This window comes from Lemur catta, chromosome 19, assembly GCF_020740605.2.
Source record: "Lemur catta isolate mLemCat1 chromosome 19, mLemCat1.pri, whole genome shotgun sequence".
Lineage (NCBI taxonomy): Eukaryota > Metazoa > Chordata > Mammalia > Primates > Lemuridae > Lemur > Lemur catta.
Window position 1 is genome coordinate 32544413 of NC_059146.1, and position 22094 is coordinate 32566506.

Sequence of the window (22094 nt, forward strand, 5' to 3'; positions counted from 1 at the left end):
AACATTAAAAGGCTTACAAGTGACTATAAACATGTTTCCTGGTGAATTCCGTCAAACGTGTAAGGGCAATATTTTACCAGTGTTACACAACTCTTTCAGAGAGTGGAGAAGGAGGAAACTTTTCCTAACTCATTCTGTGAGGCTGGCATTCCCTAATATCAAAGCCTAACAAAAAAAGAAATTCACACATTAATATCCCTCATGAACATGGACATAAAAAAACTTTAACAATATTTTAAGAAACCTACTCTAACCACATATAAAAGGATGATCTAGCATTACCAAGCAGTTTTAGGTTCACAGCACAATTGAGCAGAAGGTATGAGATTTCCCTGCCATCACACATACATAGCCTCCTCTGTTATCAACACCCCCCACCAGAATGGTAGGTTTGTTGTAATTAATGACCCTACATTGACACGTCACTATCACTCAGAGTCCGAGGTTTACATTAGGGTCCACTCTTAGTGCTGAATATTCTATGAGTTTGACCAAATGTATAGTGACGTGTACCCACCATGTCATATCATACGGAGTGGTTTCACCGCTCTAAAATTCCTCTGTGCTCTCCCTCTTCATCCCTGATCCTGGAACACCATAGCTGTGCCTCGTCCAGGATGTCACACAGCTGCAATCATGCAGCATGTGGCCTTTCAGGGTGTCTGCTTGCCCTCGGTGATACGCACCTACATTTCCTCGGTGTCTTTTCATGGCCTGACCCTCATTTCTTTTTAGTGTTGGAAAATATTCAATGTCTGTGTGTCCCACAGCTTATTTATCCCTTCACCTACTGAAGGACATTTCGGTGGCTTCCAAGTTCGGGCAATTGTTTAGCAATTACGTTGGTTGTGGTGAAGCTGTAAGAGAGATGGTGGGGGCCAGGCCAAGAGGAGGCTGCTGGGGGGCGGGGGCAGGGCAGCCTGAGAGATGCTCAGGAGTGGTGACCACAGAGCAGAGCCATGGGGGCAAGGGGTTAAGCTCCAGGACCCCAGGTCCCCACTCTGTACGTGGGGACATGGGCGTCTCCAGCTTGCCATGTGCTTATACGGAGGCAGCTGAGTCCACAATGGGCAGCTGGCATTAGGATAAACTGAGGCATAAAAGGTGACTACTTGGTCCTGGCTACATTCTGCACTTGAACCTTGACCTTTCATTCTTTTCTCCTGTCGGGCACTTGAGACAGGGACCCCTCATTTTCCTCTGGCCTCACCACAGCCCTGGCGATGGGAAGTATTATTTCCATTTCACAGGTGGGAGTCAGAGGCCCAGAGCAGGACTGGTAACACGTGCTCAGCCACACAGTGGGTTAGCCGACTTGTCTCCCCAGCAGGGGGCAGGGCAAGCAGATTCTGCTGCCCAGAGGCTGTGCGGCCTTCAGCAGACACCGTAACCTTGCTGAGCCTCAGTTTCCCCACCTGGGAGACTAGAATGATTACTCCCGTCCTTCAAGGTTGCTGGGAGGCTAAAATTTGCTAGATTATGTGTGTGACCTGTGGCTCCTGGCCATGGAAATGATCGGACATTCTGGCTGTTGTGATTGTCATGCCCCAGACCCCCGCCACGAATTGAATTCAGTGGAGGAACAACATCTGACAGCACTCAAATCCAGCTGCAGTCAGATGTCACCCCAGTGGTCCCCACTGTGCCCCCTGTCCCCTAGGAAAGCCCAACCTCCAGTCCAAGGAGTAAACACTATTTCATGAATTGCAAGGTTTTTATTGCTGGAATCCTCTAGTTAGACACCTGGATGAGGCAGGTTGCTGAGACTACTTAGTGATCAGGCAGATGGCTTCCGTGGGTCTTCTGGCAAGGAGGGTCCCCTTAACACAACTGGCTTGAGTATATTTTATCCTGCAAAGAGATCAGGGAACTTGGCGAGGACCCAGGTGTCAGAGAGACATTAAATTGCACTGAACACTCATTGGACCCTTCCTGGGAAGGGGCCTGAAGCCTTGTTTGGAGTGTGACTTTTGGACCTGAGCAGGTAAAGGGGGGCTCCTCCCACTCTCCTGCAGCATGAGAGTATCCCAAGGGGTCCCTGAGAAGTCTGGTAAAGCTCCTTCCAATAGAACAAAAAGAAGAGGAGGGGCAGCCCCAGGCTGGGGGCGCAGTCTGGGGCAGAGGGGAAGAGGCTGCCGGGGAGGACCTGGGGACTCTGGGCACCTTGGAGCCTCCAAGAATGAGCTGACCCCAGTTCACTTCCTACTTCTGGCCCTCAGACACTTGCAGCTGAAGCAGCGACTTGTTCCCACCAGCTCTTGGGGCAGCAGAGACAGGATTCACTCTGATTCTCCACTTGGGGTGCCCCAGGCCTGGAGAGGGCAGGCAGGGGCTTTTAGAGATGCCTCCTCCCTTGGCATGTGAGCCACAGGATGGCCCCTTGGGATCCAGGGAATAAGGAAAAATCGAGGTTTGGTGGAGGGGATGGAGTAGGGGACTTCAGGGGTTAGGATAAAGAAACCGATGTTGGAAGAAGGGAAAGACCCAGTGCTAATGGTTTGAAGATCTGGGCTCACGTGCTGGAGAGGCTGGAGGTGGGGAGGCCAGAGTCAAGGGGCTGAGTCAGAGTCAGGTAGTGCCGTGGAGACGGGAGACCCTGTAGGCTCCTGGGGGCTCCGCAGAGCCAGACGGCCTGTGCCAGCCTGGGAGCTCAAGGGCTGGGTTGAGTCTCCCTTCCTGGCCCTTCCCCGCACTGCTGCATCTGCCCCATCCTGTCTCCTCCTTCACCCGGCTCTCTTCCCTCCCGGGGAGGGTCGTGGTGGGGAGGAGAAGGAGCTCCAGGCAGCACAGGGGTGCAGACACACAGCCAGACTCACCAGCCCAGTAAGCACGTTCTGCTTGTCCTCTTCCGACAATTTGCTATCCACACATTTCTTTAGTTCTTCACCATTTTGCAATACAAAAGGGTCTGGTTGGTATCTTGCCACATAATCAACATATTCTTCAGTGGTTCCTGTCAGGAAGAGGTTGACATCCTTCTCCACAGCCGGGCATATGTCACAATCTAAAACACAAACACAGGCTGACCCACGCTGGGAAGACAGTCATCAGAACCCAGCCACCCCCTTCCCTCCCAGCGTGCTCAGAAGGGCCCTGGGAAGGTGCCGGAAGCCCCAGGGAACCCACATCCCCAGGCACCCATGGCCCAGGCACCCACTTGCGCTCAAAATCAGCAGCGAGGCAGCGCAGAGCAGCGCGAGCACAGCGGCCAGCTTCATGGTGCAGGTGCCCGGTGCTCCCTACCCACCCGGGGCCCTTTTATACGTTCTGGGTCCCACAGTGGGGCAGGGCCGGGGCTGTGTCTGAGGGTTTCTTTTCCAGGGGGCACCTCCAGGCCCCACCTTGAAACTGCCTGGGGCTGTGGAGGGAGAAGTTTATCTTGGCAGAAGATAAGTCCAGAGTTGACAAAGGGCACTGGCCCATTCTCTCTTCCCCTTCTGGCGACTTTTTGCAAGGCTCAGGTGACATGCGAAGGCAAAGGGAAGAACCAAAGGAAAACTTGACTAAGGAAAGGGACAGAACATTCCCAAATCAGGTCAACATTTTCTTTGAGTTCTCAGTGACAGAATAAGGTTTGCTGGAGCCACAGGTCCAAAGGGAGGATACAAGATTTTTAATCTCCAATTAGAACCCTGAGCCAAACAGGATTCACATGTGGTAACTGCTCTTGGCAGAGAGGCACCAAGCACTGAGCTCCAGCTGCCAGTTGTACACCACGTCTTCCAGTCTACGACAGTTTCTTAGCCTTGCCTCGTTTGCTGTGGCCTCAGCGATCTTGAAGAGGACTGGCCACGTGTTGTAGAAAGTCCAGCAAGCTGAGTTTGTCTGGTGTTTTTCACACAATTTAGACGGGGGATAGGATTTTGGGGAAGACACCACAGAAATGAAGTGCCCTTCTTGTCACATTGTGTCAGGGCATGCGTGATATCAACGTCTGATCACTGGTTACCACTTATCACTTGATCACTTGATTAACGTTGTCTGATCCAGGTTTCTTTACTGTTCTCCCCTTTCCCTACTCTTTTCTTTGGAAATGTCTTGCCCACTCTCTAGCGGGGGAGGGCAATAAGCTCCACCTCCTGGAGCAGGTACATCTACATACACCATTTGGTATTGTGCTGCAAGGAGTATTTGCCTTTTCTTCCCCATTTGTTTATTCAATCATGTGTTGATATCAGTTTGGACGCACATACAGCATCCCTTGGTATCCACGGGGGAGTGTTCCAGCACCCCTCACAGATAACGAAATCTGCAGATGCACAAGTCCCTTACATATACACGCAACATTTGCACATAACCCATGCACCTCCTCCCCTTCATTCACGTGAATTCAACATAGCACTTGGCACACAACAAATTCAAGTTTTGCTTTTTGGAACTTTGTGCAATTTTTATCCCCCAAATATGTTCAACCCACAGTTGGTTGAATTCCCAGCTGTGGACCCCACAGACACAGAGGACCAACTGTATATCATTTCATACTCTGGGTTATAATCCAATACTATGTTATTTACTTTGTTGCTCAAATTGTTCCAGATTTGACCATCGGGAGGTTTCTCAGGCTTCCTCCTGCCACAGTGCTCATGGACAATCACACCTTGTCAGTGCCAACAAACTGCTTGCTCAGAGTAGAAGGGTGAGCTGAACTCTTGAGAGAGCCTAAGTATAAAAAGTGCCACCTCTGGTTGACCCAGCACTCTGGTCTATGGAGCTCTGGCCCACAGTGGCCTGTAGGGCTGTGGACACTTTGGGGTCCTGTGCCCCATTGCTTGCTTATGTCACTGGGTGGGCTATGCAAGTCCAGCCCCTCTTGGGCCATGTTTACTGATGGAGAAGGGTGAGACAGCCAGGAGGGCTGAGGCTGGGGCCACAGGGAGTCAACGAGGAGCCCAGGAATCAGTTCCCTTGGGGCGAAGGGAAGCTGGTGGCATGATCCCGTTGGTGGGCAAAATGGGAGCAATACCAGTCCCTGAGAAAAATCATGTGGCCACAAGTCCTGAGACTTCCCTGGCAGAGAGTGACTCAGAATCCAAAGATGGAGCCCACCTGTCCTTGGGGCCCGATCCAGAGACTGCAGCAGTTAAGATATTCAAGGGGCCCATGTCAAGCCCAGATCCCCATTCTTACCCCCAGGTCTTTAGCTCAGGCAAAAGTCAGTTTTCTACATGATCTTTTAGCTACCTACAGTGACTCCGACCGACCGTCCTTGACCTCGTCTATGACTTTCATCTGCCCGTTTGGGAAGAATATTTTGTTTGGAGCCAGGATAGGTGGGAGAAGGATATGGCCAGGAAGCAGAGGTGACATTTGGGGTTGGGACAACAGAGTATTTGTTGGCCTTAGAAAGGTCAGCTCCAGTTGCTTTTTGGCAAAGAAACAACCACTTCTGTCCAAAGGCCAACAGCATCAGGATAAGCATCTCTAGTGGTTTTGCTTCTGAGAGTGGGAAGGGCTTCCCATGCTTACCACCCCGGGGGCCTGAGGGAGCCACATGTTCCAGGTCCCAGCCCACAGGCATGTGAAGCTCCTGGAAGGGGTGTGGGCTGGGCTCGGGAAGCCGGTGGTTTATAAAGCAGCAGAAACCCTGCCCTGAGCAGAGCATTCCAGCAGTCAACACTATGAAGGGGACACTGCTTGTGCTGGCCTTGCTGGTGACTGGAGAGCTGGGCTTCAAGACAGGTGAGAGTGGGAAGGAGGGAACAGATGGCCTTTCTGACCTTGTCCTACTCTGTCTCCCTCCGCCTTCCCATGGTGATCTCTGAGCAGCTTCTACGAACAGACTTAGGGGCCATCTGAGAGGTTACTGTTCAGGGGTCTTGCAGAAGACCCTGCAGGTCTCAGTCTTTGAATGGAGAAAGAGATGGGGAGAGGGAGGCATGCAGGTGACGTGCACCCAGTAGGGGAGACTGAGGGGAGGTAGTGGTGCATATCTGAAGGCCAGAAGCATGCAGGCTGGTATGCCTGGGGCAGTAGTCAGGGACAGAGGGCTTGTTAGTCCTGGCCCCTCACACGGCTCCCTCCTTCTGGGAGTGCCGCACAGAGAGTGTGCTCTCTGTCTGGGGTGTCAGCAGTCCTGGGGAGGGCAGGTCTCTGTGGGAGGTCAGCCAGGAGACACTGGAGACGTGAGTGACCTTCGAGTGGTAGGGAAACATGAACCTCAGCCCCTGCGACCCTGGCAGCTCCTTTAATGAGGTGTTCTCCTGTTTGTGTTTTCAGCAGAAGCTTGCCCTGCTTTTTATGGAATCTTTTCTTTGCTGGCCCTTGGAAACAAGCAACTATTGGACATCTCCCTTGATCTTGTCAATGCTACCAAACCAGAAAAGGCAGGCTTTGAAAAACTCCAGGCTTGCTACAATGAGAGGGGAGTCAAAGCCAAGTTGCTGGACCTGAAAGCCCTGGTAACTTCCTCTTTGCGCCTTCCCTCCACTCCACAGGCAGCACGTTATAATGTGCCGCATACTAACAGACCATGCGCTCATCTGATACAAGACAGACAAAATCTACAAACAATCAAGCACCCAAACCTCTGCTCCACCCTACCGGACATATATATGCAAACACATGCCACCTGCACATCCACCCTGTCCCTGCTGCCTCACCTCTTCCTGTAACACCAACTAGCTTACACACAACTGGTAAATAGAGGAATGATATCAGTGCAACAGAGTGCGACTCCTCTGATTTTTTTTTCCCTAGGAGCAGAATTTTAACATTTGGCAGCAAAGAAAGAGTCCTTAGCTCAGCTCCTGCACAGGTAGGAGCCCTGTCAGCTCTAACTTACGAATTTTAAAAATGAGCACCTGCCCTTGGACTCCTTCTCTGGGAAGAAACACCCTGGCCTTGTAAGGCTTCTGCCTATCGGCTAGTTTCACTTCCTCTGCTGCCCACCTTGACGGCTCCTCCACTGGCTCAGATGGAGTCCTGCTTCCCTCTGTGGTCTCGGTGTCCACGAGCCAGAATTTATCCCTATGATTTTGATGCCTGAAGCCCCTGAGGCAGCTTCTAGTTACATTAGTTACACGCAGCTGCTCACCAGAATTATCCAACATATTTGCTGATGGACTATTTTTTCTCTTCTTTTCTGTTTTTTGTTTTTCTTTTTTTCTTTCTTTCTTTCTTTCTTTTTTTTTTTAGACAAGGTCTTGCTCTGTTGCTGGAGCCAGAGTACAGTGGCATCATCATAAATCACTGCAACCTAACCTCAAACTCCTGGGCTGAAGCGATTCTCCCACCTCAGCCTCCCAAAATGCTAGCATTATTAGCAAAAGCCACCAGGCCTAGTCCCTGATGAACTTTTTGTTGCTGTTGTTATTGTCTTTGTTACACAGTTATAGAGATTTTGAATAGTCTGTCTCTTACCCTATTTTTCCTAAAATGTTCTTGTTTTGATGGTTTGATTCTGCAAAATGAGGTTTTTCAAGCAGCAGAATTTCTTATACTAACATATGCACACAGGACACATGGGACTGTTTACAACATATGCATACACATTCTATACATGCAGTACATCTGCCAGATGGGTCTCAGGTGCTTCACATAAACCCAGACGGAGCCACCTTGCCCCTCTCTCGGGCTCAGCCCCCTCCATTCCCTCCAGAACCTTTTCATCTCCTTCCCTCCCTGGCTGGGGTGGTTGTTCAGACTCCCTCCTGAGACTTGTGTGTGGGCATTAGGGAGCCATCCTCATCCTGGTCTGACTGCAGCCCCCTCTCCAGGGTGGGCCTGTGGGCCAGAGGTTCCTGCTGGGGATGGAGCAAAATCACTGAGAACTTTTCATCTTTGTGGAGGGGAGGAGTAGGATGATGTGTGGGTTTGGGTAGCCCTGCTGAGGGTCCAGGACCTGCCCACAGCCACCTCTGTCCCTCTTTGTCTTACTCTCCCAGAGCTCCATCACCTTAAGCAAAGAATGCATCAGCTCTGCACTGAACATGGTGAAGAATGATGTCAAACAAAGACTTTCCAAGCTGAACCCTTTGGGGAGATGAATCTTTGCCTGATCTGAGCTCCCTCATCCTGTTCTGTTCTCCCTCTCACCTGAAGCTGGAATCCAGACACCTGTCCCCACCTGATTCTTTGTTAGGCTGACTCTAATAAAACACTTGCAGCTCAGCAACCTGTGCCTGGTGTCTGTGTGTTGTGTGAGGAGCAGGAGACTTGGGGAGGTGGTGAGGAGATGTGACACGTAGCCACTGAGAGCATGGGGACTACAGTTAGGCAGAACTGGGATAGGCCCTGCCACTGACGGGCAAGCCAGTTTATCTTTCCGAGGCTGTTTCCTCATCTGTAAAATGAGGATTCAGTTAAATAACATATATGTCACCCCAGCTTCACCAGTCTGGTCTCAGCAGCCACTGGCAGCATATCTCTGTCTCTGGGCTTTCTTACAGTTGCAGGGTCTATAGCCCCTTAAATGTCACTTTGGAACTTGTTGAGTGACGCAGGAGATGACCTGGATGGGCTCATCCCAAATCCTCTCTGTCTCCTGGTGGCATTTGCCATTTTCTTTTCTCTTTTTTTTTTTGAGACAGAGTCTCACTGTGTCATTAGACTAACTGAAGACTTCTCAACTGCAGGCTGGAAAGGAATGGAGCCCCATTCTCAGTCTTCTCAAACAGAATATGGCCAGCCTAGAATTCTGTATCCTGCAAAACTAAGTTTCATATATGAGGGGGAAATAAAGACCTTCTCAGACAAGTGAACACTGAGGGAGTTTGTCAAAACGAGACCTGCCCTGCAGGAAGCATTCAGAACTGCATTATATACAAATCAGCACAATGGACACCCACCAGTGTAAAATCATCCAAAAGCTAAAGGTCAAAGGCCAGATACCACAAGGGCTCAAGAGATAAAACAAAGCAACAAAGTCCTACTCAACAGGATGAACGGAAATGCACCTCACCTATCAATTCTTTCAATAAATGTGAATGGCTTGAACTCCCCACTCAAGATACACAGGCTGGATGAACAGATAAAAAAATACAAGCCAATTATCTGCTGTCTCCAGGAAACAGATCTCACCCACAGGATTCATTCAGATTCAAGGTCAAGAGATGGAAAACAATATTCCATCCAAATGGAAACCCAAAGAAAGCTGGTATAGCAGTTCTCATATCAGATAACATAGTCTTCATATCAACAAAAATAATGAAAGACAAAGATGGTCATTATTTAATGGTAAAGGAAACAAGAAGGCATAACAATTCTAAATATTTACACACCTAACACAGGTGCACTCAGATTCATAAAGCAAATCCTACTTGATCTAAAAAAAATGATAAACAGGAGCACTGTAATAGTGGGGACTTCAACTCCTGCTTTGAAAACAGACAAAGCAAGCTTCTGCCGGAGGAAAGCACAGCATCTGTGGTCCAGCCTCCAACCTCCCTCCCAGGCTCCCTGACACTTGCCAAAACTGCTCAGGGAAGTGGAGCCCAGAGAGCTTAGGATGGAGGCAACAGAGATCAGAGCTTAGGGCTGCTGAGGCAATTGGGACTGTGTGGGAGCCTCCCAGAAAATAGGATATGCATAAAGAAGAAGCCCTAGAAATCTGTATGGAGTCTCCTGGATGTTTAGTGGAAAACTGAGTGGGTTCTGGACAATATTTCTGTATTTCAGCTGTGTTCTCTGAGAACAGCTGCTAGGGGACTAAGGCCGAATGGAGGTTGCAGAGGTCCCCTGGGCAGGAGTCATTAGAATCCTGACCAGCCAGAGGGGAGAGACCATCCTGAACAACCTGGGCATTCAATGGAGACCCAGAAAGACAATACCTTAGGAATAACATGGTGCCCTAACATCCCTGTTGCAACTCCAAAGGGGTGGAGGCTGTGGTCCCATGGAGAGAGAGGAACTACGGGTAGAAAAGAGCCCCCTGGCCACAGGCTCATCCAACCAGTTGCAGATTGAATCCCCCAGGCACTATGGGGATCCCATTGTTTGACCTCATAAGGGTTTATCACAGTACTTGTTGATTGTCAGTTTTCTAATAGTATTTCATGTTGGGTGAAATTTACCATGGCTTTGGGATGCTTTCCCACCCTACTTGACTACATAAATGCATGTCCTGGAGTACCTGGGGCCACAAACCAGCCTGACACCATCTCTGGCTGGACCTGGATCAGAAGGGCGAGAGTCTAGGAAGAGCAGATGGGTAGTGCCTCTTCTGCATGCCCCACAAGGACTGAGGAAAACATTAATTCCTTTCCTCAGTGGATGGCTGTTCTTCAAGTCAGCAATGCCCATGTCTGATCTGAGGTCACAACTCAGAGCGGACCCCTAGGAAGAAAGAGGGGAAGGGTGGGTCTGTTACCGGATGTTGAATTCCTTGGTTCTTGTTTTCTGGCAATTGAAGAATGAAAGCAAGAGACAGTTTTGAAGCAGCAAATGTTATTAAGCAAGTACAGCTCCATACTTGGAGGCAGACTGCCAAGAAAGATCAGTGAGCAATAGTACACTCCAGAAAGGTAGGAGCAGGCACACGTCCCAGCGGACATTAGCATTGGAGTCTCTGTGCCATCCCCTTTTCTCTTGCCTGGCCTCTCCTCCATCATGAAGTTGACTCTTCCTTTTTTTTCTTGACCGATTAGGATGTCATCTCCTTCCTGCTGTCCGGTGGGGTCAGTTTTTCACCTTATCATGGTTAGGCCCAGATGTATTGTGTGTACAAAGCCCTCTGGGGGAAAGGGGAGGGGGGCAAACTGTAATGGATAACGTGCCCTTTGTTGTTTCAGCTATGTTTCTTGTGACAGTTGGCTACCCTTATCTTGTTATGGTTAGGTACGTTCTCTTGCTCAGCATCTCATTTGTTTTCTTGCTAACATTCTGTGACACTCACAGCTACCCTAATCTTGCAGTGTGTTTTCTTACTCAGGATTGTTTGTTTACTCACCCAGTCTGTACTTCCTCAGCTCATGTATGTCTACGCTAACAGGTCCAGCTGGGGGTGGTGGTGAGAAGGAATACAACTTCCCCCACAACTACACATGCCCCCGGTGGTTCATGCAGCTCAGATGAAGGGCAGGGTGACCCGGGTAGAACTGAGGACACCTATGCCCGCGCCACCGTACAACCGCCGACAACACTACAGAGATCCGGTGCTGACCCATGCCAGGCTTAAGCCCCCGCTCCCTGCCCAGAAGGCTCGTCCCGACCGCTCGCTCGCTCGCTCGCTCAGGAAGTTGCATCCAGGGCTTTCTGCTCCAGGGTCTACGTCTTGACCTTTCGCTCCACAGGTCTGGGCTCTGCTTCTCCCTCACGGGCCGCGCACCCTCGCGGGCCTAAGGCCAACCCCACCTTTACCAGCCGTAGCCAGGGCCTCCCGAAGAACTCACCTGGGCTAGCGGAGGCAATCCCGACTCCCGCTTCTCCAACAGATTCTCACCCGGGAGACTGGCGAGCGGTGGATCCCGCTCCGAGACTCGAGAGAAAAGCACAAAAATGTTAGCGCCACTGTCGTCCGCTTGCTTCGGAGCAGCCCAACGCCTCTCTTCTGTCTTTCCCATCACGGCCCCGTCTATGGGCTTTTTTTTCTCGTCCCTGATCGAACAGACTGAAATTCACGAAACTGACTCTAACTTTTCACGCTACAGTCATTTGAAGGGAAATAAGTTAACTAGTTCCCAGTTATGAGGAGACGCACTTTGGGTGTAACACTGTGTAATGGTAATTCTACTTGGGTTTGTGGTCCTGGGAGCAACGGAAATAAGTTTAGCGAAACTTTAGCCCCTGGGAGCAGGTCGACTTTGAGGGAGTGTGAAATAACGTCTCAACACGTTGGTGACTGCTGACAACACTGTCCAGAAATCTGGCTCCTTCCTTTTCTTCAGAGGCTGAGGACGCCTCCTCCGCAAGATGGAGGCATGCGCGGAGCAACCCTCAGCTTGCAGGGAGCCGCGAGAACTAAATTCCCCTTACCCAGAATGCTCTGCACTGAGTAGCAGCCCCTCGTCCAATGAAAGCACAGAAAAGTGGCGGTTTCGCCCCTTACCCAGAATGTTCTGTGCCGAGTGGCAGCATGCTCATCCAATGAAAGCATAGGAGAGTGGCGGATTCCGAGTTTGGCACGAGGTGGGACGGGACTTCTGGTCTGGCTTCGTCGGCGGTCATTTTGCCGGCTGTGGGGCTGATTCAGCAGATCAGAAACTCCGGAGGGCCGAGTCAGGTCTGAGGTAACAGGAGGCAGAGGGATTTAGAGGAAGCATTGTCTTCACTGCATGGAGGTGAGTCTGAAGCTCTGAGATTTGGCGGTGGGACCACCCATGATCACCACGTGTCAAGGCCGGGGTGGAGGCGGTGATGCTGCTGCCCCTGCCGGCAGTTGCTGGCACCATCTGCCCACAGGCTCAGACCCGGGTGGCTTCACTGCTGGACTCAGCACAAGTTGGTGTTGTGTCCCTTGGGCCCTGACCCGCCTCGACCCTATTTTGTAATCTTAAAGCCTTAAATTAGGAAGCCGTATTCAGGTCACTGCAGCCTGTGCTCTAGTGTCCAGCCTGGGGGGGGAGGGGACTCGCGGGTGATGTCCCCATATTTGAAAGCCAGTATGAGGAGGCATGAAAAGGTGTAACAGGCAGAGGGATTAGCACGTGCAAAGGCTTGGAGGGACGACTGAGCTGGGAGCATTCAGGAAACCTGGGGTCTGTATTGTGTCTACACCAGAGTGTGAAAGAAGTCACACCTGGAATGGCAACCAAGGAGGTATACCCTCATTCTGATGGTACTTGTAGCCATGGAGGGTTGTGAACAGAGGAGGGACACAGTCTGAGTTAAGGGTTTTAAAATTTCCCAAAATCTGCTTGGAGGAAGAAGATTAGAAGAGGAGTGAGGAGGACTAGGAGGTACAGGGAGACTGAAATACTTGTCTAAAGTCACAGAACAGGTAAGAAACATTACTAAGGATTGAAATACAAAGGTTATACAGTCAGCCCAAAGTTACCTGGTTCCAGGGCTGGGCAGAGGTGCAATGGAGGCCTGAGCCCACGGAACCCTTCAAGGCTTGCCTGCTTCTCATGGCCTACTTCTTCCCACAGGTTCCTATGGCCACAGAAATGTTGATGAACTTTATAATGGTGAGTGGGCCCTCACTGATCCCAGTCCGCCACCCACATGTCTTTGGGATTGTGGTACTTTAGGACCCAGCCTGCCACTCTCTTAGCCTTTGGGCCTAGGGACTCTTAGAAACCCTAAGCCCAGTATCCTGGGCCAGGGGGGTTATATGGAATAGTTCTTACGTTTAGCACCTAGTGGAATGAGGTATGGAAGGTTATATCCCAGGGACAGGTACCACCATGTCCAAATGCTTGAAGCTGAGGCTGAGCTGGGAGTGATCAGAGAACCACAGGTCTCCTTTCTTTCTGGTGAGCAGAAGAGTAGGAGTCAGACCTGGAATGGCAGTCTGAGAAGTTGAGTGTTGAGTGTTTTTCTGGAGATGATGGGAGCAATGGCATGGGAACAAAGAGAGGATGTGACCCAGGTCTTAATGGGCTCCCTCTGGCTGCAGACTGGAGAACAGACTTTGGGAATGAGGGAGGAGGCAGGAAAACGAGGGATGAGGCTACCACAATAGTCCAGGTAAGTGTTGGTGGCATATGGAAATGGGAAAAGAGGCTGCATTCTGGATCTGTTTTTAAGTAGTGCTGACTGCTGGATTTTCTAATGTTGAGGGTGAGAGAGAAAGTCAGGAGTCAGGGATTACCCCAAGGTTTTAGAAGAAAGGAAGGGGAGGTTAGCAGTAGAAACAGTGTTCAGTGGGCATGTGGGAGTTTTGTTCTGGTCATGTGAAGAGTGAGATATTTCAGAGAACACTGAGTGAAGGTGTCAAGTGAACAGCTGGACACAGAGGTCTGGAACTTTAGGGAGTGGTTCAGGGTAGAGACATCCAGGAGGTGGTGGGCAGTTTATGGTCTGAAGTGGTGCTGTGGGTCACATTTAGAAGAAGGAATCTTCCAGTCACGATGGTAATGCTTTTAGCCAGCCAAGAAAGGGAGGGTGGAGCTGGGGACTGGACCTCTTGCTTGGGCACCTGGTTGGGGGCGGTGAGGATCACATATCACAAGCACATTGGAGGGAGAGAACTGAGCATGAAGGGCAGGTGTGGGGAAAAGATGGTCTGGCAGGGGCCAAGGCTTCTAAGGGAAGAACAGACATTCATATTGATATAGGGACATGGAAATAACTAGGGGGAAATGACATTGAGGCCAGGGCTGATTCTTATTCATAGCTCTGTGAACACACCAGGATGGATTAGCTCAGGGGCAAACATGGTTGTCTGGTACAGTCACTGGGCAGGTGGGATTGGGAGGGGTATCTGAAGTCTGCATGTCATTCTGGATGGCTGAGTTTGATTCCAGAAACAGCCAGGAAGTAAGGTTTTCATGGGATATAGGGCTGCTCCTGGCAGCGGCAGCCACTGGCGGTCTGGGGAAGTGCAGGATCCTGTTTGAATTTGCCACTCACTCTTGATGTCATGTGGGGGGGAGTGGCACGTGGGGAGGCCAGGGAGATCCCCCATATCTGTGAGATCCAGAGATATGAAAAAGTACAGTCTACAGAATGATGTGCCTATGGAGAGGAAGCATGAACCGATGTCCTCAGGGCCCTGGTATTGGGGACTTAAGGATGAAGGGTGACCCCGAGTTTCATTGTGTTTGGGAGGTACCATCTAGGGGATTTCCTGGTAATTTCCTGGCCAGACTGGGTGGGGCCCTGCCTGGCTGGCCCAGAACTTAAATGACATCCATCTGCCCACCTGCTTGTTGTTACTGAGCACTGGACATGGGGATTAATGGGGTCATAAGGAGGCAGCAGGCACAAATGGCACCAGGATCTGATATTTCCTCTGAGTTGTGGAGCTTGAGAGGAGTGTGAGTGTGGGATAGATATACAGAAAGATGGATTGGGGGTTCTCTGGAGAGAGACTGTGGTTTCATCTGTCCTTATCATGGTAGGGCACTGTGACCTTTAAGGATGTGGCTGTGTACTTCTCCGAGGAGGAATGGGATCTCCTTGATGAAGCTCAGAAGTGCCTGTACTACAATGTGATGCTGGAGAACTTTGCACTTTCTGCCTCCATAGGTAAGACCCTCACAGCCACCCTAATGCCTTAGACTAGGCTCTGCCTTTCCTCTTCTCCCCAGGGAGGAATTCATCCTGTTCACATTAGGACAAGGGACACTTCTTCCTTCCCCAGTTTCCCGAGTAGGATCACTGGTTGGGAGGGCTGAGCTGTTGTACTGCCCTATCCTCTTCTCAAACAGCCCCAATACCTGCTGCTCCAGAGCCTTACGGGGAAAGGGATCAGGAGTCGTACAGTCAGCCTTTGGGATCCCACTTCTCCCTCCTCCTGGCCAGGTGACCTCTTTGCCCAGGTTCTGCTCCCTTCCTCTAGCTGACACAGGCTCATGTCTGCCTGTGCCAGGAATTGTAGTCACTGACATGGTCACTAGTTACGTCCTCCTCTGAGGTCCTTTTTGTAATATTTGGTTTTCTTACGTATAGTATGTTGCTCTGAGTTGCTCTGGGACGGTGCCGGCCACTCACTCCTTCAGTCTCTCCCTTAGTTCTTACATCATCCAGGTACTGGGCGTACTTGTGAGGTGGGGGGAAGAGCCATGGGTGCTTCTCGGGGTGGACATGAGTCCAGCTACACAAAATAGGCTCAGAGGGGCCCTGGCCCTATTAAGTGGCATGTGAGAGGGCATGACGTCAGGGCTGTGTTCAAGCCATACCATGAACCTGTCCTGTCCACACTACCGTTTTGGTGCCGTTGCCAGTGCCCACACCTCATTTTGACCTTTCTTTTGTCATTTTTGACACTTTGCCAACTTGCCATTTCTAACCTGACTGTTGGCTCAGGGCCCATCCTCAGCTCTCTGGATTCCACATCTTATCCATTCCTGTCCACAGTTCCCTCTCGCAGTGTTCTCAAACATCGGTCCATACATACTCTGTTGGGAGGTGTGCCCATGTCCTTTAGTCTTTGAGCGTGAGCTGTTCTGTAGAAACTGGATTTTCTTGGGCCTGGACACACTCTCACAGCACTCACATGTCATCAGCATACAAGATGGGTGCTGAAAACCACTGGCAGACAAGTGAGTTATAGACCCTTCCTCTCCTCTTTGGGCTGCACCCCATCCTTGTGTCCTTTTCCTGGTGAAGCTTCTCCCTTGCTGTGACCATCAGAAAACCCGTTACTGCACAGCAGCTGCTTCCTCAACCTGACCCAAACTCTGTCCTCTTGAAAACGGTCCTGTGAGTTCACATAGACCCATTCGTCGGTGTGCAGACGCACATTGGTGCTGGTGTCCCCCTTCTCACCAAAGTGAACATGCAATTCACTGGCATTTCTCTGCTTTCAGGTTTTTGGCGTGGAGCAGAAGATGTGGAAGCACCTTTTAAGCAGCACTTTTCTGTAGAAGAGATGTCACAGGTCAGCACCCCGAAGGCAGATGCCTTTCCTCAGAAAGCCCACGCCTGTGAGATGTGTGTCTTGGTCCTGAAAGACATTTTGACTCTTTCTAAGGATAAGGAGCACACCCAGGCAGAAACCATATACTTGTGGGGCACATGGGAAATGATTCTTTCAGTAGAGAGAAAGCCTTCAGAAGGGATATAGATAGGACCTTGTTTGTGAAGGGCTAAGATTCCATGTGACAGGGAAGTCCACTACCTGTGGGGAGATTGGAAAGTATTTCCTGGTCAGTTCAGGCCTTCTCCAGCACCATGCCACTTACAGGAGAAGCCACATAGCACCACTGAGTGTGGGGCAGCCAGTCGCAGTGGAAAAATCATTAGAAGTGCAGCAAATGCAGGAAAGCTTTCAACTGCAAACACACACTTGTTCACACCAGGGAGTCCACACTGGAGAAGGGATTTATGAGGACAACAAACATGTGAAAGCCATGAAATATAAACCCTTGTTTTTTCAACACCAAAGAGTCCACACTGGAGAAAGGACTTACGAGTTCCATGAATGTTAGAAAGCAAGACCCTATCTCTACAAAAAATAGAAAAATTAGCTGGGCATGGTGGTGCATGCTTATAGTCCCAGCTACTCAGGAGGCTGAGGCAGGAGGATTGCTTGAGCCCAGGAATTTGAGGTCACAGTGAGCTATGATGATATCACTGCACTATAGCCTGGGTGACAGAATGAGACTCTATCTAAAAAAAAATAAAAAATAAATAAAGCTATCAAGGTACCAAAAGACACAGAGGATTCTTACATAGATATTGCTAACTGAAAGAAGCTAATCTGAAAAGACTATGTACCATATGTTTCCAGTTATGTGACATTCTGGAAAAGACAAAACTATAGATAAGGAATAAGAAGATCAGTAGTTGCCAGGAGTTTGGGGAGAGATTGGAGGGATAAAACACAAGGGATTTTTATGGCTACAAAACTATTCCCTACAATACTGCCATGCATTTATCAAAACCTATGAACTCTACAACATAGAATGAGCCTTAATGTATGCAAATTAAAGTAATAATTAGGAGGTTGAGGGATCCCAGAAAATAATGTAGACTGTGATAAGACAATCTAACTGTATTATAAATGTATAAGACAACTTCACAGAGGGAGTGGGGGAAAAGGTGCTGACCTAAGTAACTTTGGAAATAAGTGGAGTCTGTAAGACCAAAGGCAAAATGAACTACATGTACATGCTGTACTCTTACTGACAGAGTCGTTCCCCTGAGGGTACAGGTTAACAATTCTGATAGTAGTATGCATATGCATGTATGCTGGAAGCGAACTATTAAGTCAATGGATGGTGAAGCTTCCCCCATGCTGTGACCATCAGGAAACCCATTACTGCACAACAGCTGCCCAGGAGCTGCTAATGAACATACAGTGCAGTGGTGGTTCAAGTTCTGCAAAGGAAACGAGAGCCTTGAAGATGGGAAGCGCAGTGGCCGGCCATCACAAGTTGACAACCAATTGAGAGCAATCATCAAAGCTAATCCTCTTTTTTTTTTTTTTTTGGAGACAGAGTCTCGCTCTGTTGCCCGAGCTAGAGTGCCATGGCGTCAGCCTAGCTCACAGCAACCTCAAACTTCTGGGCTGAAGCAATCCTCTGCCTCAGCCTCCCAAGTAGCTGGGACTACAGGCATGTGCCACCATGCTTGGCTAATTTATATATATATATATATATATTTAGCTGTCTAGATCATTTCTTTCTATTTTTAGTAGAGATGGGGTCTCGCTCTTGCTCAGGGTGGTCTTGAACTCCTGACCTTGAGCGATCCACCCGCCTCGGCCTCCCAGACTGCTAGGATTACAGGCGTGAGCCACCGCTCCTGGCCTGCTGAGCCTCTTAAAACTATGCAAGAAGTTGCCAAAGAACTTAGTGTCGACCTTTCTACAGTTGTTTGGCATTCGAAGCAAATTAGAAAAGTGAAAAAGCTCAATAAGTGGGTGCCTCATGAGCTGACCGAAAATCAAAAAAATCGTTTTGAAGTGTCATCTTCTCTTCCGGTATGCAACAACGCACCATTTCTTGATCAGATTGTGATTTGCGAGGAAAAGTGGATTTTCTACGACAACCAGTGACAACCAGCTCAGTGGCTGGACCAAGAGGAAGCTCCAAAGCACTTCCCAAAGCCAAACTTGCACCAAAAAAAGGTCATGGTCACCGTTTGGTGGTCTGCTGCTGGGCTGATCCACTACAGGTTTCTGAATCCTGGCGAAACCATCACATCTGAGAAGTCTGCTCAGCAAATCGATGCGATGCACTGAAAACTGCAACACCTGCAGCTGGCATTGGTCAACAGAAAGGGCCCAATTCTTCTCCATGACAATGCCTGACCACACATCACACAACCAACACTTCAAAAGTTGAACGAATTGGGCTACGAAGTTTTGCTTCATCTGCCATATTCACCTGACCTCTCGCCAACCAGCTCTTCTTCAAACATCTAGACAACTTTGTGCAAGGAAAACGCTTCTACAACCAAGCAGGATGTAGAAAATGCTTTCCAAGAGTTCGTCGAATCCTAAAGCACGGATTTTTACGCTACAGGAATAAGCAAACTTATTTCTTGTTGGCAAAAATGTGTTGAATGTAATGGTTCCTATTTTGATTAATAAAGATGTGCTTGAACCTAGTTATAATGATTTATATTTCATGGTCCGAAACAGCATTTGCTTTAGCACCAACCTAATACATACATGAGTTGGTATATACACATTGTATTTATTTGCTGTGTCACTGAGAAGGCTTAAAAGAAATTACATCGCAGTAGCAATGAGCATGCCTAGTGCCCAAATCTTTGTTCTAATACAATTCTCTAACAAAACGAACCAGGCCTTCTTGGAGAAGTGGCTGATTCTACAACTGGGGCAGGAAATACATAACATGGGCCTGGAGCATCTTGTAATGCAAGAAAGGAATGAAGAAAGGAATGTAATGCAAGGAAGCACTGAAAAAATAAGGAAAATAATGACGAGGGCATGTCACAGGGCACAGAAACCAACTGAAAGAGCCCTACATATAGCCCACTTAAGGAGTAGGCAGTCATACTCCTTTAGGGTAGAGTATCTACCGAATTTATTTGGAATTGTGCACAGGATATTTTTCTCTTCTTCCCACTTATCAGCTTATTTGAACATTTATTTAAATCAGTATGTACTTATTATAGTTTTATACTCTGAGTTATAATGCAATATTACACACATATATATACGCATACACACACACATGTACACATTTATTTATTTTCTCAAATGGTTCCATTTTTGTCCTACAATGCCACTTTGTAGGCCTTCAAAAACAAGCAAAGTCTAAATCTCCCGCTTTCCTCTCCCACCCCCACTCCTGGTAAGCACTGTTCTTATTCTCTATCTCTGTATATTTGATTTGTCTTTTTTAGATTTCACATTTAGGTGAAATATCATGCAATATTTTTCTTTCTGTGTCTGGCTTATTTCACTTAGCATAATGTCCTCTGGTTTCATCCATGTTATGGCAAATGGCAGGATCTCCTTTTTAAAGACTGAAAAATATTCCATTGTATATATATACCACAGTTTCTTTATCCATTTGTCTGTCAACAGGCACGTTTTCCATTGTTTCCATGTCTTAGCTATTGTGAATAATGTTGGAACAAATATGGAAGTGCAGATGTAAAAGTGGTGATTTCATCACCTTTAGGTAGACAACCAGAAGAGGGATTGCTGGGTCATATGGTAGTTCTATTTTTATTTCCTTAGAAGCCTCCATACTGCTTTCCATAATGGCTGCACCAGTCTACACTGAATTCAGTAAAGAAGGAAGTGGAGGAAAATAGGTCAAAGAATACAAAGTAGCAGATAGGTAGAATGAAGAAATCTAGAGGATTAATGTACAATATGAGGACAATGGTTAATAATATTATATTGTATTTGGGATTTTTGCGAAAAGGATAAATTTTAGATGTTCTTGCCACACACATAAAAAAGGGGTAACTGTGAGATGATGGATACATTAATTTGCTTGACTATAGTAGGCAAAAGAAAAATAACAGAAGGAAAGATAGCATTTCATTGTGTGTGTGTGTGTGTATATATATCAAAATATCATGTTGTATACCTTAAATATGTATAATAACATGTTTTAAAATAAGCAATGTCTGAGAAACTATCACAGCTAAGAGGAGCCTATGGTGACATGACTACTTCAGTGTGGTATTCTGGATGGGATCTTGAAATAGAAAAATGGTGTTACATAAATACTGAGGAAATATGAATAAACTATGGAGTTTGATTAATAATAATGTACCAACATTGGCTCCTTAGTTGTTAAGAACATACCTTACCAATGTAAGATGTTAATAATGGGTGAGACTATACGTCTGGGAGAGTGGTAATACGGGAACCCTGTACTATCTGCTGGATTTTTATGTGAATCTGAAACTCTTCTAAAAAGTAAAGTCGATTAATTACAGAAAAAGAGAAACTTCCAAACTCCAAAACGTGTGTGCACGTGCACACACACATACACACATGAGTCCTTACATAAGCCAGCCACTGCAGTGTGTGCTTTTGAAACGTTTTAATTCTCACAACAACCTGGTGAAGGGGGAACTATATTGTATCAGGGGGGAAATTGAGGCTCAAAGAAATGAAATGACTTTCCCAAGGTCATGCACCTGGGAAATCTTGGTTTGTAGAGGCTGGTCTGAAACCTGGGAATTTGGATCCATAGCTGGGACTTTCAGACACTTAACCACAACCTGTGAAGCCCCCAGCATAGTGCAGACCAGTGAGGATCAGCTGCTCTGCTCTTATTGTTGAAATTTTTATCATTATTTCCCCATTCTCTGATTTATCAGAGCACCTGGCAGTGCCCATGGGTTTGTCCTAACTTTGTGTCATTCTCCAGTGGCTTTCCCATTGAAGACTTTCCTCTTTGGTGCAATTGCACTAGGTCCAAAAGCAGCATCTGCCTCTACAGTGAGCACAAAACAGAGCTCAGCTTACAGTGATTCAGGCCTTGGGTATCTCTGCACCTTTACAATGATCAAGCAACATGCTCTGATCTCATCCAGCAGCACCAAGGCCAATGTGACTCTCTCTGTTTGACTTTCCAGGTGTTGATGAACCTCGAGTCCTTGGCCATGACCTTCACCTGGGAGGAGTGGGGACAACTGGACGTGGCCCAACAAACCCTGTATGGGGATGTGATAATGGAGACCTGTGGGTTCCTTATGTCACAGGGTAAGGTTCAACTCTCTTCCATGTGGGGAGAGCCTCCTTCATTTTATCCTCTCCCTCCAGGCGTGGCTGATAGAGAAGGCCTCTGGAACCCACCCTCCCTTCTACCCATGATTCCTGCTGTGTTTCTGTCTCCCCTCTTTCCCGCTCTCCCTGTGTCCAGCTGGGTGCCATGAGGGGCCAAATACAGGAATCGAAATCAAGAACTAAGCCAAGAATTAAACCAAGCCCACACTCTAACTCCAATACCTAGCACAGGCTGGTGGTAGTCTCAGGTCTTTATTCCCAGTTCTCACCAGAGGGTAACTGAATGGTTAAGTTTTGTTGGGTTAGGTGTCCCTGCAACCCACTTAGCGGGGGCTATAGGATGATGGGTCATTCTCCAAAAAGTCCGTAAGTCAAATGAGCC

At 48.4% G+C, this 22094-nt stretch overlaps 2 protein-coding genes and 1 long non-coding RNA gene across 5 annotated transcripts; 1 reads left to right on the forward strand and 2 right to left on the reverse strand.

Moving 5' to 3' along the window:
• Nucleotides 1-1727: 1727 nt before the first annotated feature.
• LOC123624503 (major allergen I polypeptide chain 1-like) lies at nucleotides 1728-3516 on the reverse strand. Of its 2 annotated transcripts, XM_045532384.1 has the most exons (3): nucleotides 3342-3516; nucleotides 2817-3004; nucleotides 1728-1851 (listed from the first exon to the last, which is right to left on the reverse strand). In XM_045532384.1, the coding sequence occupies exons 1-3, from the start codon at nucleotides 3466-3468 to the stop codon at nucleotides 1822-1824; spliced, it is 345 nt and encodes a 114-aa protein (XP_045388340.1). In that variant the 5' UTR covers nucleotides 3469-3516; the 3' UTR covers nucleotides 1728-1821. The 2 variants fall into 2 exon arrangements, with proteins under 2 accessions (XP_045388340.1, XP_045388339.1); XM_045532383.1 differs by lacking the exon at nucleotides 1728-1851 and having other exon boundaries at nucleotides 2566-3004.
• A 2011-nt stretch (nucleotides 3517-5527) lies between these two features.
• Nucleotides 5528-8106, forward strand: LOC123624504 (major allergen I polypeptide chain 2-like). Of its 2 annotated transcripts, none has more exons than XM_045532385.1 (3): nucleotides 5528-5679; nucleotides 6217-6398; nucleotides 7884-8106. In XM_045532385.1, the coding sequence occupies exons 1-3, from the start codon at nucleotides 5619-5621 to the stop codon at nucleotides 7983-7985; spliced, it is 345 nt and encodes a 114-aa protein (XP_045388341.1). In that variant the 5' UTR covers nucleotides 5528-5618; the 3' UTR covers nucleotides 7986-8106. The 2 variants fall into 2 exon arrangements, with proteins under 2 accessions (XP_045388341.1, XP_045388342.1); XM_045532386.1 differs by having other exon boundaries at nucleotides 6220-6398.
• A 2827-nt stretch (nucleotides 8107-10933) lies between these two features.
• Nucleotides 10934-15316, reverse strand: LOC123624506. Its single transcript, XR_006730141.1, has 3 exons — nucleotides 15261-15316; nucleotides 11984-12159; nucleotides 10934-11413 (listed from the first exon to the last, which is right to left on the reverse strand). It is a non-coding gene; the product is annotated as an uncharacterized LOC123624506 (long non-coding RNA).
• Between the last annotated feature and the right edge of the window lie 6778 nt (nucleotides 15317-22094).